Consider the following 18,172-nt stretch of genomic DNA (forward strand, 5'->3'; position numbering starts at 1 on the left):
ACTTTCACTATAATTATATTAGATAAGTAAGTTCTGAGAGACTCAGAAGAAATAACTGTCAGAATTAATCTGAGAAAGACTTTTTTAAAATGGCAAGTTTTAAACTCATTTTTTAAACCTAATTTTTAAAGCAGGTGGTAGTTACAGAATGACCAGGAGTGCTAATGTTCCAGGTAGGTGAAATGGCAGGGTGCAGAGAAAAAAGATTAACACACTTTCCCAAAGATACTGAAGACATATTCCTGTCAGGGCAAAAGAGTACATTGGAAGATTAACAAGATATGTGTTTGGTGAAGTCTGATGAATTCAGCTGATGAGAGCTATTGTTATTAGGCTAAGGAAATAAGATGTCATAGAAGCATTAAAATTATATTTCTGAGCAGCTGAGTGCTACATGAGACTAATTCAGGAGGGCTGACTTTGAAGTGGTCCAGACACATCCAAGAACCCTTTACCAGTTCTTCTAGTTCACAGTGATCTTGTCTTTTTGGTCAGATTTATCCACTTTATTCTCTACCACTCAGCTGTCACCTGTAATATGCTCTCTTATAAAGGTAGTATTTCCTTTTAAATACATTGCTGTCTTACCAAGTCCTTGAAACCAAGAGTCATATCTTTTAATTCATTTTGCTTCTAATTCCACCTCCACTTAGAATGTAAAGAGCAGCAAAAGAATGTCAACTCCCATCCTAACAATGAGAAAAAGCTGGGTTATCTAAAACAAAGCACAACAAAACCCCAAAATGATAATTCTTCTTGAATCTATCAGAGAGTTGAGTTGTAAGGCAACCAAGTAAACTGAATTCCAACAGGTTACAAGCCCCTCCAAGGAGAGATGAGAGACAAGACCTATTTCATTCAGGCAAAGCACAAGGAAAGAAGTAGCTGGCATATAGACAGGGGAGAAGATATCTGCTAAGATTTAATAGTCTTAAAGACCAAGTATGGGCTAAGATGTCAGTCTGGAATTGTTGGCAGTCTCAAAGGCAAGAGTTGCTGGCACTCACAAGCCCTTTTCTACAGATAAAATCCTATAATTTTATTTGCTAAATCAAGCAATCCTACTACTTAGTGCTATAGAGAAAGACTAGGGGCAAGACAGGAAACTGAAGGGAGCTCCCCTTGGAGGTATAGGCAAGAAGGAAGTGATAGGCCGCTACAAGGAGCAGGTATAGAGCCCTACTTATTTTATAAAAACATTAATTTATATATAACAAAAGCCATAAACTGATGGCAGATAGTCTGCAAACTCAATCCCAAAACTTCTGGGGAAGTATAAACACAAAAACTCCTTTAGGGAAGAGCAGGAAACCCTCTTAGGGATAGGACTCTACACTGACTACAAGCAGAAATCTATCACCCAGTGGAGAAGAACAAGCAGACCCCAAACTGCCCAAAACCAGTCACAGGTATAAGAAAGTTTATCTGCCATGAAAGAAAGTGAAGGGATGTTAAGAAAGCCCAAAATCTGAGGCACGGGGGCACATGGCCTGCCAAGAATGGAGCTGGACTACAGCACAGAAAACCCATAAAGCTAGGACCAAGTAACCAGCAGCAGAAGTTAATTGTTGAAGGAGGAGCAAAAATATTGACAGTGATCCCCTACGTGACTCTGATATAGCTAAGGGTGAGGAAGAAACACTAAGAAAAACCTTCTAGAACTTCCACTAGAAGGAGTCCACTCTGAACACAAGATAATAGCAGCCTACTGCAGGTAATCAGATATCAACAACAAAATCCAAACCAGTTCAACTTGTGATGGATTCAATCTCTATACTAACAGAATTTAAAAGAAGAGTCTTGGTCATGTCTGGGTGTAAGTACTATTTAACTTATTCTCTACTGCTTTTTCACACATGAGGTCCAGTACTCAAGAACTACCAGACATAAAGAGTAAGGAAAAAAAAAAAGATGGACAACGTGCATAAGCAGATGACAGCAGAAAGATGAAATCCATAAAAAAGAGTCAAATTGAAATGACAGAAAGAAACATAAGAGATGAATTCTTTTGATTTGCTCATCAGTAGACTTTAGGAAAAAAATCAATGAACATTAAAACAGATCAAAAGAAATTATCCAGACTTACATTTCTATACAATAACAGTGAATTATCTAAAAAAAATTAAATAATTCCATGTACTATAGCATCAAAACAATACAATACTTAAAAATAAATTTAACCAAGGAAGTGAAACATCTATACAACAAAAACTTTAAGACACTGATGAAAGAAATTGAAGATGACACAAATAAATGGAAAGATATCCCATGTTCATGGATTGGAAGAGTTATATTGTTAAATGTCCATACTAAAGAAGGATTTATAGATTCAATGCAATGCCTCTCAAAATTCCAATGGCATTGTTCACAGAAATGGGAAAAACAATCCTAAAATGTGTATGGAACTACAAAAGACCCTGAATAGCCAAATTAATCTTGAGAAAGAAGAACAAAGCTGAAGCATCACAATTTCTGATTCCAAAATATATTACAAAGCTACAGTAATCAAAAGAGTATGGTACTGGTACAAAAACAGACATAAAGACCAATGAAACAGAATCAAGGGTCCAGAAATAAACCCATACAGATATGTCAACTATTTTTGATAAGGGTGCCAAGAATACTCAATGATGAAAGGATAGTCTCTTCAATACATGGTGCTGGGAAAATTGGATATTCACACACAAAAAAATAAAACTGCATGAACTGTACCACTCACAAATATTAACTCAAAATGCATTAAGGACATAAATGTAAGAAACCATAAAACTCCTGGAGGAAAAACCTTCTTGAAATTAGTCTCGGTAATTTTTTGGATATGACATCAAAAGCACAAAAAGAAATATCAAGCGTAACTACATCAAACTAAAAAGCTTCTGCACAGCAAAAGAAACAATTAACAAAATGAAAACAATCAATAAAATGAAAATTTCTTCCATCCTCAAGGAATGGGAGAAAACATTTGCAAATCATATACCTGATAAGGGGTTAATATACAAAATATCTAAGGAACTCATACAACTCATACAATAGACAAAAAACCCCACAAATAATCCATTTAAAAATGAACAGAGGACTTGATTAGACATTTTTCCAAAGAAGACATACAAATAGCTATCAAGTAGATGAAAACGTGCTCATATCACTAACCATCAGGGAAATACAAATCAAAACCATAGTGAAATATCAACTCACACCTGTTAGAATGGCTATTATGAAAAAGACAATAGATAATAAACACTGGCAAGGATGTGGAAAAAAGAGAACTGTTGTGCAGTGTTGGTAAGACTATAAATTGGTGCAATCACTATGGAAAACAGTATGAAGATTCCTCAAAAAACTGAAAATAGAACTACCATATGGTTAGCAGTTCCACTTCTGGTTATTTATCAGGAGGAAATGAAATCATTGTCTCATACAGACATCTGCACCCCATGTTCACTGAAGTGTTATTCACAATTGTCAAGATATGGAAACAACCTCAATGTCTATTGATGGATAAATGCATAAAGGAAATACGGTATGTATACAACAGTGTATCATTCGGTCATTAATAAAAAAGAAAACTGCTACTGATGACATTGATAAACCTTGAGAACATTAAGCTAACCAAATAAGTCAGACAGAGAAAGACAAGTACTCTCTGATCTCACTGTGTAACCTCAAAAAGCCAAGCTCATAGAAACAGAAAGTGGGTTGGTAGTTGCCAAGGGCTGGGAGTGGGAGAAATGAGGAGATGTTGGTCAAAATGTACAAACTGCCAGTCTTGAGATGAATAATTTCTGGAAATCTAATGAACAGCGTGGTGACTATAGTTAACAACACTACATTGTATACTTGAAAGTTGATGGAGAGTAGGTCTTAAATGTTTTTACCATAAAAAGAAAGAAATGGTAATTTTGTGAGGTGAAAAATGTGTTAAGTAACCTTATTGTGGTAAACATTTCACAACATATACATGTACCAAATCTAAAAGGATTATCCAAACTGAAACACAAAGAGAAAAGAGAACAGGAAAAACAGCAGCAGCAGCAAGAGCAACAACAACTGCAAGAAAAACCAGAGTAGAACATCCAAGCGCTGAAGAATGGGTGTAATTCTTCCTGTTTCCAACACATAGTAGGTGTTCATTACATTTTTGTGAAGGTTGCTGTTGTAGTGGATAGAACAGAAACAATATCACCTAATACTTATTACATTTCTAGTGAGTGTTGGGAAAACAAATTCTATCCCTACACTAACCCCAATCTCCACAATAACTGTGGGAGTGGACACAGCTTTCATCATTTTATAGATTCTTTCTCTAAAAGGATTAGCGAGGCTAGGCAAGTTGCTCAAATTCAAATACCACGCAAGTGGCAGAGCTGGTATTCTGGTCAGGGTTTGTTATATTCCAAAGTGCAAGATCTTTTACACTTCCACATGGGGTCTTTGTACCTAGTGATGAATGGGATATAAAGAAGTGAAAAGGAAGAATAAATACAAAGGTCAATGAAGGAGAGTCTTTCTGAATTTGTAAATGATGGTCCTTAGTAAGGTGATAGGTGGTAAATGATCTTGAAAGCGTCCTTGGACATAGAGTTCAGGGGAGATACATGACCTTGAAAATTGTAAACTATCAAACAGCAGATAGTCAAGGTAGTTTTTATTGAATTGAATTAGATAGTTTCTCTGTCATGGTGTTGTCCATTGGGTCTACACTGCACCATTAATTACACTAATGGAGGCTTATTTTAATTAACATTAAGTGGGGACTATTCTAGAATTATACTAAAGAAATCTCCATATTAGATTTTAGAGATACAATATTTGAAATCAGAACTGACCCCTTTACAGAGTCCTTTTACTGATGTTAGGAAGTTTCCTTTAGGAAGTTTTGACTTCCTTTAGTTTGGAAAATACTATACCAAAGTCATCCTAGAAACACAAATCATTTCTCTATTGTTAAACATTATATACAACCCACCCAATGGCAGCATTGTACTAGCTATTTTAAAAGGCTCTCTCTCACTGAAGTGTGTTAATAAATGGAAAGAAGACCATGTATTCACAATATTTATTACTCATCTGTGTTTATAAGCAATATGACTGTGAATTAATACTTTCAAGCCAATTTTTCAGGACAGCTCATATGCCAAATAATTATGTTAACTATAAATATTTAAAATACATTGTTTAATTTTTTTGTTCTTTAACATTTGTAAAAGCAAAATTTAACAAAGCTCTTGCAGTAACTTTCACTACTGAGAAATTATTGATCAGCATAAATATAAGAAGTTGTATAACACTATTAAAATTATTCTCAAAGCAAAATAGAAAAATAAATTTTTTATAAATGGCAAACTATTTGTAATTTCACTTTTGCTGACAGGATTTCAATATTTTAACATTTAAAAAGGTTTCTTCATGCACAACAAGTCCACCGTATTTTCAATAAACCAGAATTTGGTTCTTCTCACCAAATGATGTGAAGATGATTTTTCCAGCTGGAATAAACAATTAAAAAGTCAGCAATGATCAACAAAATAATATTATTTCCAGCCACCTTAATAAACTATGTTTGTAAAAAGCACATAACTGAAGATTGAAATATTTGATTTGTAAAATAATTATAGCTGATTTTATTTTTCAGATATCATATCAACATGTCATAAACATAAATGTGTATATGTGTGGAATGAGTCTTAAAATGGCTTCTGTGTTGAATGCTCCAAGAATCTTAACAGAGATTGCAATTACTCTATATGTATTTTGGTTTCAAAAGCATTATCTTACAAATATCAAAGCCATTAGTAAATGCAAAGAGGGAACAGACTTCTGTGAAATGACCAGTATTAAACTCAAACATTAGAAAAACCATAAAGAACTTCTAGAGAAGGCTGCAACACAGTAGTCCTATTTTGTAACTGGCATGAGGGCACAGGCTAACTTGTTAGGATATTTATGTATAATTCTAATATTTTATGTTCTGTATCAGGAAATATAACAATGTGTAGAAGACACAAATCCAGTTCAAATTATAATAAGATTCTATCATACTCTTGTATTTATAATCTACTGACATTCCCGGAAATTCTTCTCTCTTGAGGGACATTAATAGGCAGCAGCAGTAACCCCAACAAAGAAAAGACTGGCTTCCTCTTTCATCAACACTAACATTGATCTCTGACCAACCTTAAAAGCAGTTCTAGATACAAAACAGGAAGAACATGATCATTTTTTATCCCAGGATGCCTGGCAGAACACAAGAATTTGTCCATTAAAAAACTGGGTGCTTCTGGAATAGAGAGCTATTGTTAATTTCACTAAAAGCCCTTAAAATAATTAAAGAAGTAACAGGGAAAGCTCTATGTTAAATAGAACAGAAAATAATGAGGAAAAATATTAGTCATGTGATTACCGATATAAAATCTAGAATGGTAATACTCATTATATTTACTAAAAGGAAAACTGAATAGCTTTGTTTTTGTTTCAAGACTTTGAAATAAATGACATACTCAATTGTGGCAATAAATTTGAAGAGTAAAATTATAACATTAGAAAGGTACATTTCAACCTAAAAGTGATCTCATAATATATACTGAACATGCCCACATAACTGAGACTACCTTCCACTATGTCTTTTTAATATACCTGGTATTGTTTAGCAGAACTAAACATTTAAAAAATGAAGTCCCAGCCAGTTACTGAAAGGAGCTGGTTTTGAATTATTTCTTTGAAAAATGCTCTTGAATAATTTTATGAAAATATAAATGTTTCAATGTGTATTTTATTGCATTTCTAAAAGAGACTATTCTGAAAGGCAAATTTTTTAATTTCCTTTTTTTTTTTTTTTTTTGGTCTGTAACTATTATCTTTCAATGAAAGAAAGTACTATATAATGCCCACTAGAGGGCATTCTTGTAATCCATAACTGAATTGGGGTGGTGGTGGCAGGGTACAGATTTTAACTATGATCAAACTTGACATGTTGGAAATTAATATTATTTCAACAGAAAACAACAGAGGAAAAAATAAATTTCTTTAAAATTAAAGATATGTACCCATATTTTTCAAACTGGACTTAAAAGATCAATTTTATAAATTAGTGATATTAGTATAAATTAGACTACATGCTATGTCAAAGAGTGACTTTGGGACAGAGACTACTAGAATGTGCTTTCATTTAGGCAATATTTTTTGTGGGAATACTTTAATAGAAACACGTTTATTTATTTCAAAATATTTTTATCATTTGAAACTTTCTAATAGATTTTATCACTTTAATTCAACAATTTAGCTTGATCATCATAATATTAAGCCAAATCATAGAAAGTGCTAAAAAAAATAAGGATTTTTTTGCTTATCATGATTTAGCTAAACTTACTGTTGCTATTTTGTAAAATTTACATTAAGTATTCTTTCCAGTTACCTGGGCCCTCCTCCCTCATACGCCCATTTCTTCTCCATCTCCCCGGTCCCTATTATCTTTTTTCATTTTGTGATTTGCAATCATTTTTTTCTTGGTCAGAGGAAGCAAGTGGTGTCTTCCCTCTGCAAACAATGACTATGCCATTTCTTTCTTGACTAATAAAGCAAAGCTACTGAATGAACTGTATTTTTCCAAAGATCCCAACAAGTGTGCCATTTTCTGAAATCTATTATGTCACCTGAGTAACAAATGCTATCTTTAATTACATTCATCTTATTCCCAGAGTCCACTGAATTCCAAAGAAGAAAAGAGTGTCATAAACACAATACCATAAACCACATCCTACTAGGTATGAATATCCCATCATTTATTAGGCTTAGGAACTAAATAATTAAGATAATCTAAATTTTTATCTTAAAAATTTCACAGTAACTTAATTGTGACATTCTAAAATATGAAATTTGTATCTGTAAAATGTAAACCTCCTGATTGCTCATATTTTTTAAAACATGCTTATTTACTGGGATGTCTTTTAAGTCCCCATTCAACCAAAATGTGGCTTTGAAATGCCTTACTTGCAAGTCTCTAGATGCCAGAAATGTACATATAAATGCTTAAGTACATTCTTTAAAGATGAAATTATATTACTTGTTAATTATAAAATGAGCTCATGGCTGTTGTGCTATATTTCATAAGTCCATTATGACTGATGAGCCATTAAATACATAAGGACTCAAAATGATAGCATAGCTTCTTTTACAGTGTGTATATCATCTTTAGTAGGTAAAACAGAAAATCACATAGATTACACTTTATGGTGTAAATATCTTCCTTGTTTATGCATTCAAAAGGTAACTCTTCATACCTGAAACTATTAGTCTGTATGTAAATATATTTTAAAAGCAGGATAAACAATCACTAGCTTAATAGTACTTGGTCTTATTAGTAGAAATTGTGACTATTAAACATACTTTTATTTGTAAACACTGCATTTGGGTTAAAGACTTGACTATGTTCCAAGTGTGAATATTTATCAACAGGCACACTACTTTCTATCATTTTACAAATGAGAAAATAATCTGCCATTCATATTTTCTCATGCTGCTTTTATACAGTTAATTGGACAGGTTAAAAATAAATCTGAGTGCACTGCTATTTGTCTCAGACATGAAATAGTTAAGAGTGATATGTGTGCCAGGGTTTTAATAGGGCTTAACAACAAAAAGCTTCAATCCTCCACTTTCACTAGATTTTGTTGCCGTGGTTTTGCTTGCTTAGGGCCATCCATCTGTTAATGTTGACTTGTAATACAGCTAAGCTCCTGCTTGCAGTTCACCAGTCTAGTTGATGTGTGTGTGCGTATGTGTGTGTCCTATACAGACATTCAGATACATACACATTACAACTGCTAGAATAAGAATGGCTAATATCATTAAAAATGGAGCAGTATCTTAGATTCAACAAATTTTGCACATTTAAAGGGATTTCTCAGTCTCAGAAAACTCCCCCAAATTTTTACAAATAAAATATTCTTAAAACATAATTTTCAGTGACAGCCTTAGTCTAAATGTTGTTCACTAAGACTACACTATTTGTTCTAAAATAAAATTGATGAAAGAAGGTAAGTGTGTAGTCAGGATTAAAACTGTTCTGCACCATGACCGGTGGCAGTATTCTCACTGGACCCAACTGGCCCTGTTTTCAATAAAACCAGAGGAGGATCCTTTCCCTGGAGTCCTGTTAGGCTGGGGCTGCTGCTGGAACTGTCATCTTCACACAAAAGGGAAAAGGGTTGGGTTTTACAAATGTGAAGCCTAATTGGGAGATCTTCATGGCTGTACCCCTGACATTTATTTAAGCCTCATCAACAAAACGGGAAATAACCATACTAATTAGCAGACCAGCACACAAATTACTATTTGTTGGGGTATAGATGTAGATTCACAATCTATTCCAAACATAAGCTAAGTAATGGAATATAGGCTTAAAACAACATACATTTTGATTTTTGTTCTTTTCTACAGTACCCAGATTAGGAAACTTTCTTTTTTCACTTATTAAAATATACTCTTGGAATTTAAATGACCATAATCTCATTTTCATCTTTTGAAAAACAGATGAAAATAAAATGCTTCATTTATCCAAGTTTAGCTGGAAACTGGAAATGTAAAGTTCTTTACATAGCTGAGATCAAATTCTCAAATGGATAAAGAATTGGGATAAGTAAAGCCCATGTTCTTTATTTTGATAACTTTACTGACAATAAAATGACATATTTGAGGTCTTACACACTTAGAAATCAAGAGATTTCTCAGTAAAATAAGCTATATATTTCTTCTCAAATCCTAAATCAGGATCTAAAGTTAAAGTTATCCCTACTTAGAATGAAGACAGACAAATTTAGGGTCCCCACTACTTTAGGGGACTAGAGGATTATTAGTGCCTTTGGACAGTTACTACCAAGAGAGAAGAAAGTCAGTGCCATTGTGATAGGAGACCTGAAGTTCAAGATACGGGTATATGTATTAATGGGTAGCTGCCAATTATTAAGTGCCTATTACGTGGCAGGTGTTTTATATACATTATCCGTAATGCCTATAGCATCTTAGCAAAACGACATGTATTGTCATTACCATTTTATAAATGTAGAGAGTAAGGCTTAGGGACACTGTGTTTTTGCTCAATGCCAGATGCTAGTACTTTGAAGTCAAGTCTCTCTGGCTCTCAACACCATACCTTTGTCTCCAACTGCCCCTCCTCCACAAACATTCCACCCAACACAAAGGCTCGACAGTATCGGCTAGATATTTAACTTCTAGAATCAGTCTGTCTGCTTTTCAATCCCTATTCTGCTATTTATTACCTGTAAAACTTCGGCCACATTTCTTCATCCCTCTGCTGTTACTAAATCTGAAAAATGGGGATAATCATTCCCAGGGTGCTTGGATTGTTGGGAGTTTTAAATTTATCATGTAATACACACAAACATACAGACGGCCTTGCTGTTAATCAAGGATCTGTCTCTTCCTCACGTTTTCCAACATCACTCTAGTGTACGTCAATGTTAGTCAACTCTGCAAAAATTGAAGCTTGGAAAACAGTAGTAAGACCTCAAAATTATCTGGATCACCAAATCCTAGAGGTCCTACGGAATCTCACTTTTAGGTAACTGAATTTACCACATGGCAAGACTTTTAAGAGAGTGTGGTTATTTGAGCAATCAACTGTGAGATGGGGCCCAGAGAGAATGGTCCCTCAGTGAGAGGCTGGCTCTAACACGAGACACCGATGTTCCTCTTCTAGCTCAGTGAGCTTGACGGAAAGAAGAAAAGAGAGCATTCGAAGTTTACTTCTACTTGTAGCCTTTATTTTTTTTTTAATAGTTTCTTAGGAAACTAAGCTGTCTTTGAAAGAGGTATTAATAAACCTGAGTATTTCAAATGATAGACACTGCACAGAAGAGACAAAGAAGGAAAACCAGGTTTCTGTCCCCAAAATAGTGATCCTTGCCTCTCCTGGGTACTTCCACTGGATGGGAACTCTTGGGACCCTGACGTCATCTGTGGATCAAGTGTCTAGCCCTGTTTCCTGGAATGGCTGCACGCCTCCTGAACAATTTTTTAAAAATCTTTGTACATCATAAATCATGGTAGGTGTGTTTGTCTCTTCATTTTGGCTGCTAAGCAAGGGAATGGGCCTTAGCTTCTTACTGCGCTAACTTTATCTCTGTCTTGAATCTTATCTAAATTAAATACATTTTAATCTTTTGTTCTACGATTATTGGTAAAACGTCCATTTATTTTTGGAAATAAGTAGAATATAAACAAATAAATAAATATAATGTCTCTGACATATTTATTGATATCTAGATTATGCCTTTAACCACATCTAACTATTCCCAGAAATGCTTACATATATAATTGAAAATCTTAATATGCTTGGATCCTAGTATCATTGTACTTAGAGAGACAGCAGTAAGTACTCACTGATTTGGAAATAATCATAAAACAGTATCTTCATGGTTCTAGCATCAGCTTCTGTCTCTTGTATAATACACTGGATCATATTTCTATCAAATCATTGAGACTGGATTACCTCCAAAAAGGTGAACCAAGGAAGATTCTGTGGTATCAGACCACAAAGAAGAGGCAGTAGACTATGCTCGGTCCCTACTGATTTCCTTGCCCAAAAGGCAAACAGTGTATTTGAAGTTTATTTTCTATGTAGTCTGTTTGTGTAAGTGGCTCAATTCTCATGTGAGAACTAAGGCAACAATGACCCACTAGGGTAAGCTGACCTTAAACTTGCCAAGCTTCAGGTTTATGGTACAAAGATCCACCCTCTGAGTACTTAAAAATGCAGGGTTTTTTTTTTTTTCTTTTTTACAAAGATGACTTTTTGGCAAATGGTTACGAGGCAACTGGAGATAGCAAAAATCTTCTGAGGTTTTGTCACTGTCCTTAAAACCCTCCTCTGAGAATTGCTTTCCCTGTTCACCCCTACTACTCGCCAGTGTCCTTGGTAACATGGTATTCTCCTTGCTTCTCTGGCGAGAGTTGACTGAACCAAGGATTCATGCTTCACCCAAGTGGGCTGATGACATCCTTCCACAAGAAAGTAGATTTGGGAATTACGGTCCATTTCTGGCAAATGGCTGAACTGAGATCCTGCAAGCACAGTGTCAGGTACATGCATGAGTTGAGAAAGCCACTCTATGGAATGCACAGTGAACAGACAGGCAGAGAGAAGAACAAGCCAGGTGAGAGAGACAGAGAGAAGATGGGCTGGGATACGGGGATGGGGGGCAGGGTGGGGAGGGCTGATGTTCTTCCCTGACTGCTTTTCCATTTTCTGGTTCCAATCCTACTAGAGAGCTACATACATTCCTATGCCTAACATAAGCAAAGACAAAACATTAGATTGTAATAAATATTGCTGGGTTACAAATGATTGGAAATATGGACTCTTAACAAATTCAGCTGTTAAAATACATATACACAGGTATATACACCTACTTATATAATGGAACACATATATACAAAGAAACACATACATGGGGAATACACATTGCCTAAAGCTCAAATATTTATCACTTGAAAAGACTGCTATTCAGAAATCACCAGCACCTGCATAATAAATCTAATTATGTTGGCTTAACAAATTCCTATGAACCAAGTAGGAAAATCATATTATAATTCTTAAAAGAAAAGCCCTACTTCTCTTAATGCTTGTTAGTCATCATTTGTCATGTCCACTTGAAAACCACAAAATGCTAACTGATGAATACAGACACTCGAATTAATGATATTATAATAAATGATGGCCATGAAAATTCAGGATAAGTATGCAATGAATGTAACCTATTACCCTGTAAGGTTTTCTGTAACTTAATACAATTTTCTCTATCAGAAATTGTCTAACAGAAAACAAAACAGAAATCTGTAATACATTTTATAACTAAATTATCAAAGAAATGCACTGCCATGTTAAAGAAAGGAAGATTTAAAAATGTAAATGAGGAGCTGAAAATAGTCTTCCTAACTTAAAACTGACATTTAGGACAGGTGTTTCTCTAATTCAAGTGTTTTCTTTCTATCTTAAGGCATCCGATAAGCAACAAAGATCTCACTCTTTTTCACATAAAAATCTATGCACCATGGTAAACACAACCTAACTGCTCCAATATTAAGGCAATACACATTTTGCAAAAGTTTTTAAGATGTTGAAGCTTGAGAACCAGTAGGAATTGAACATGCTAGTGATGGAGGAAAAATAGAGAAATTGATTGCAAATCCATCATTAGTTCACGAGATAATACATGTTTTCCAGTTAACAGTAGTAGCCAGAGGTTTCTATACTTGTAGAATTATTCATTGAAGGGCTTATTTTAGGTCATACAATTAGCATTTACTACCAATATGCTATAATTAAGCAATACTAATGCATGGAAAATATAAACTTTTAAATGGATACACCGTAGAGAAGGCCCTTAGTGTGGTATAAAAATGGTCCCATGAAGGCAGAGATGTGTTTTGCTTCTCCTGGAACACTTAAGAGTCATGACTGGTACACTGTAGGTGCTGAATGATTACATGAATGGGTTTTCTTTACAAAGGTGAGGGTTTGGGTACAGCTTCACTGGCCTCTCCCCATCCCTAATGACACAGAGGAGCACTTTAAGGCCATCTCTGCTCCTGCAGTGTATGCAGATCCAGGAAAGCTAAGTGACCCTTAGGGATGGGTTCTCATCCCATTCTCCCACTAACTCCTTATAAGTCTTAGGGTAAGTGAGGTGACCATTCTGGCTATCAGCTCCCTCATCTGTAAACTTCAGTGTCCGCAATAAATGAACTATAATCCAGGTGAGAATTCTTTTTAAAAGCTAATTTTTCTAAGGCCACTTAAAATATGATTTGGTGTATACAAATTTGGATCATTTAAACCTTCAGAAACATACTTATGAGGCAAAACCAGAGACATATATAATTCTGAACACTTTCCCCCTTTAGGACAGTATTTTACATAACATCAGCATATAAGCAGAAGTTTTAATTATTTATAGCAAATAAAATATCTACCTTTAGAAAAGATAGGCATATTACTTTATATTCTAATTTCTATAGATGATTTTAACAGTCAAATTCCCGTGTATGAATTTCATTTTATTTTTGTAGTAGAAATCTGTGATTTCCCCCTCATCATCAAGCTATTCACACCCTATGGCAATCACATGCTTACCTGTCTCTCTCCCCTTACTGGACTGTGAGCTCTATGAAGACATAATAAAGTATGTAGAGACTGATATCTGGAACGATCGATTCCTAATCCTCTTGCAGCCTGCCCAGACACTACCTACTCAATCTTCTTGACTGGAAATACAAGTTTTCTTACCATATGATAAAAAAAAACAAACAAGCAACGAATGGGTCCAAAATTGTTCTTAAAGAATTAACTGAAATTATATAATTTTAGAATTTGGAGACATAAGGGTAAATACACTTACTTGGGCAAGCTTACGCTTTTCTATACTTCCTCCCTTTTCATTGTGTAATGTGTAAACTGGTGTATACTGTACAGAACCAGAACAGGCCCCATAATCTTCATTTTCCTGCACATGAGGGAATATACAAGTAATTATTTTAAAAATACTCCTTGTATTACTTTTAGACAAACTATCTGATACAGATGCAAACAGCAAAATAACGCTTCAGATATAAGTTTGAAAAATCTATTTAGGAAAAAAATGCATTTTTCTATATTATAAATTAATAATTTCCAAAATAATCTCTATTTTTAATAATTTGGATAAAATCTATATAAAGATTATTTATTCTCCATCACAAAAATGGAAATTTTAAGTGATATTTTTTCTTCAAAGGTAGAAATTCAACACAACTGACAAAAATCTGCAAAGATATAATATGTAATCAAATCAAAAACACATATACATACACATAGATATTCATATATATGCAATATTCTAGATTCAAATACATATCTTCAAACACAATCTTTTATAAATTAAGAACATGCTTCAGATTAAAGTAGCGACTACTGGAAAGATCCTATAAAACCAAATGATGGCATTTCTGGCTTAATTCTGCACCGGAGATCATCTTTTTAAAGAAATTCTCAGCTTGAAGCAAGAATTTCAATTGTGATATCAAGGCAATCAACTTTATGAAAACATACATCCTGTTAAAGCATCTTTGAGGATCTCCATTGTTCTGTGATAAAATATGCAAACAATAAAGAGATTATTCAGTGGATGCATATACGACGGCAGATAGTTGCCAGAGGGCTTGTTATGAAAAATACATTGTTGAACAAAGGGCTAAGCATATTTCAAACATCATTAAACATAAATCTCATGTGATTTGTAAAGTATAAGCTCAAACTAATGCAAGAATCAAGTAAAAATGAAAAGAAGAATATGACATACCTTGTGTTTCAGCTTACTCTTCACTTCCTTTATTCCCTGCTTTGCATGATTTTTTGCCTAGAAAAAGGTAACACAAGTGTCTGGCTCAGCATGGTTCTGTTACCATTTAAAGAGTAAGCAGATGAGATCTCACTCCATGAAACTTGCTAACTTTATATTATTTAGAAAAAGAACAAATTAGAATCTAAAACTTTATTTTCAGGAAGACCATACCACTTACTATTATATCTAAGTTAGTGGAAACAGAATTAGGCTCTATTTGCATACTAGTACCATACAAAGGCTAACATTCAGCTTGTTCTGCGTCCTAATCTATAGAAAACACGGGAGTCAACCAGATGACTACTACCCAATCTTAATCTGAAATTGTGATTAACTGGGGGTGAAAAGGAGAATGCACATCATCACAGCAGCAGGCTATTTGGGCAAATGTTTGGACTTTAAGAAACTCAGGCAACTTTACAAAGCTTTATTAAAATGCTCTTACAGGCAGACACAAGTTTTTATTAGCAGAGATATCTTAATATTATGGCTATTTCATGTCCAGTTTTTCTGGTACAAATTAAAAGTCACTTAACAAAAGATGCTATTCTCATGCTCAATAGGGAATCTGACTGCAGTGTTTGAGCTGCTCGGGTCCTGATGTGATTCATGTGGAATATAACAATTAAAGACAACTAACTGGGGACCTTCCTTAAGCCTTGGCCTTTATTCCACTGGAAATTCCCACTCAGAGTGGCCAGAGTGGAAAAGAAAGGAAATTCACATTTACGTTGTGTTTCCTCAGTATATGACGATGTGCTGGGTACCTAGCATGTATTAGCTCATTTAATCATCACAAGTCTTTGAGGTTAGTACTATTATCATTACATTTTACAAATAAGGAAAGTGACTCAGAGGGGATCAGTCTATATAGCTAGATTCAAATCTAGGTCTATTTCATTTCTAAGTCCAACTTCTCACCATCACAAAGAAGGAAGAACTAAGGTTTTTAAAATATATCCACTGAATATGGAGTGCCTTGCAAGAGAAAAGTCAGTATGAGTCTCATTCCACAGACATGGAAACTAAGGTCATAGGGACTTAAGACTTTCCAACTCTAGTGTTCTTGCTCCTTCTACCAAACCATCCTGCTTTTAAGTTATTTTTAGGAAGAGTGAACACATGTCTTCCCAAGTTCATTTAGGGGAAGAATCTTATTTCCTTCCTGTTAATATCTGTAGTACCTAATACAGGATTTGGCATATAGCAACTGCTCAAATAATGTCTTGAACTCAAATAAACTATTTCTTTATTGCAAATGAGACAAAACCAAAACATATTACACACAGTAAAAGATAACCTAAAAAGGCAAATAACACTGAATTGTATTTCTATGGTTCTTTAGAATTAAACCATTTTCACATTCATTGTTTTATTGGTAAAACCACTTTATCTACTTAAAGGGTCCTGTATTAATCCCTATATTCCCATTAGGTAAAAATGAATAATTACCAAGAAAATATTCCTGTTTCCATCTCCTGGAATTTGTATCCAACTTTGTTCTTATTTTGTCTATATTCTAATTTATCTAAATATCCTCTGTTCTTTGAAAATCCACTTGTTTCACACTAATCTTTTCAGATGTTCCAAAGTGTATAAAGTTGAATCTAGTGTCAGTAATGGTTCTGTGATTCATGTACTGATTCATTTAAATGACTGTTGCCTTACCTCCTCCACTGACCTCTTTCAGACTATCTGGAAGATGGGGTACAGGTTCTCTCTATCCTTTTCAATACCAAGTTGCAACTAAGCAAAAACAAATATTCTCTACAGAGAAGCATCCAGCAAATGGCTTTAGTTAATAATTTAAAATAAAAATCTAATGAAGTTCACTCAGAAAATCTTTTAGCCAAATCAATTATGTATTCACTTTAGTATTATTTTTAGATTTGTAAGAAAAGTATACATGTTAATTCTAGTTTTCTTTATGGTCTCTATAAGCATAGAAAAATGTAAGCATAAAAAGCATAGAGAAAATATTCCAGCATAGAAAAACTGTTCTAAGAATAGGACAAAACCATTATTTCCTTCAACAAATACATATTCAGTTCCTCTGTAGTATGTCCAAAACACAGAGCAAAGGGAACATGATACAAACATCAAACTAGCAGGGACAGTACCTCTCTCACTCACACTATGAGCCGCACTCACTGCTCTAACTCAAATAACCAGTACAACGCCTAATTCATGAGAGGTACTCAAATAACTTACTGAATGAATGAAACAGTTTAAAACATGGCTCCCAGTTTTTAAAAATTTACTATCTATGGAAAATCAAGTAGATAAATTCTGCTAAACCCATACAAGAGAGATCAGAAGTTTTGTTCATAGTAATTTGTGGTCAAAGAAGGAAGTTCAAGAGTTCATATTTCAGAATATGAGCAGCCTGGAAAGATAAGTTTTAGGCACAACTATGATAGTCACAAACTGACTTTACTTGTCCCAAACCTCTTGACTTCTTGAATCACGTACAACATGATCACGAGATAAATGATGAAAGTGATTAAGTATATTTTGAAGACCTCAATTTGCCTGAAATTAATTTAGGGAACAATCTTCCAGAGAGCAGAATTTTAACTTGGAAACATTTTACTGTTCTGCAGAAAATAAAACACTCTACTAACTAGAAAGATAAAAATATGAATAATGAATTAAGTTTTCAACATGTTTATTACTGGGTTTTTGTGGAAAATATGAGTGAAATTAAGGAGAAAAACATATATTTAGCAAAATAATACAACACAATTTCTCTAAGCTTGAGAAAAAACTTCAAGCGT

At 34.2% G+C, this 18,172-nt stretch overlaps 1 protein-coding gene across 2 annotated transcripts in view; it reads right to left on the reverse strand.

The window, feature by feature from the left end:
* Positions 1 to 18,172, reverse strand: part of DENND1B (DENN domain containing 1B) — a 245,962-nt gene that overhangs the window by 17,383 nt on the left and 210,407 nt on the right. For both annotated transcript variants that reach the window (XM_034666981.1, XM_034666980.1), the window contains 2 exons: positions 15,354 to 15,410; positions 14,415 to 14,519 (listed from right to left, as the gene is read on the reverse strand). In XM_034666981.1, the coding sequence (XP_034522872.1) occupies positions 14,415 to 14,519; positions 15,354 to 15,410 (162 nt within the window). The remainder of the gene's footprint in view (positions 1 to 14,414; positions 14,520 to 15,353; positions 15,411 to 18,172) is intronic.

This window comes from Ailuropoda melanoleuca, chromosome 8, assembly GCF_002007445.2.
Source record: "Ailuropoda melanoleuca isolate Jingjing chromosome 8, ASM200744v2, whole genome shotgun sequence".
Classification (NCBI taxonomy): Eukaryota; Metazoa; Chordata; class Mammalia; order Carnivora; family Ursidae; genus Ailuropoda; species Ailuropoda melanoleuca.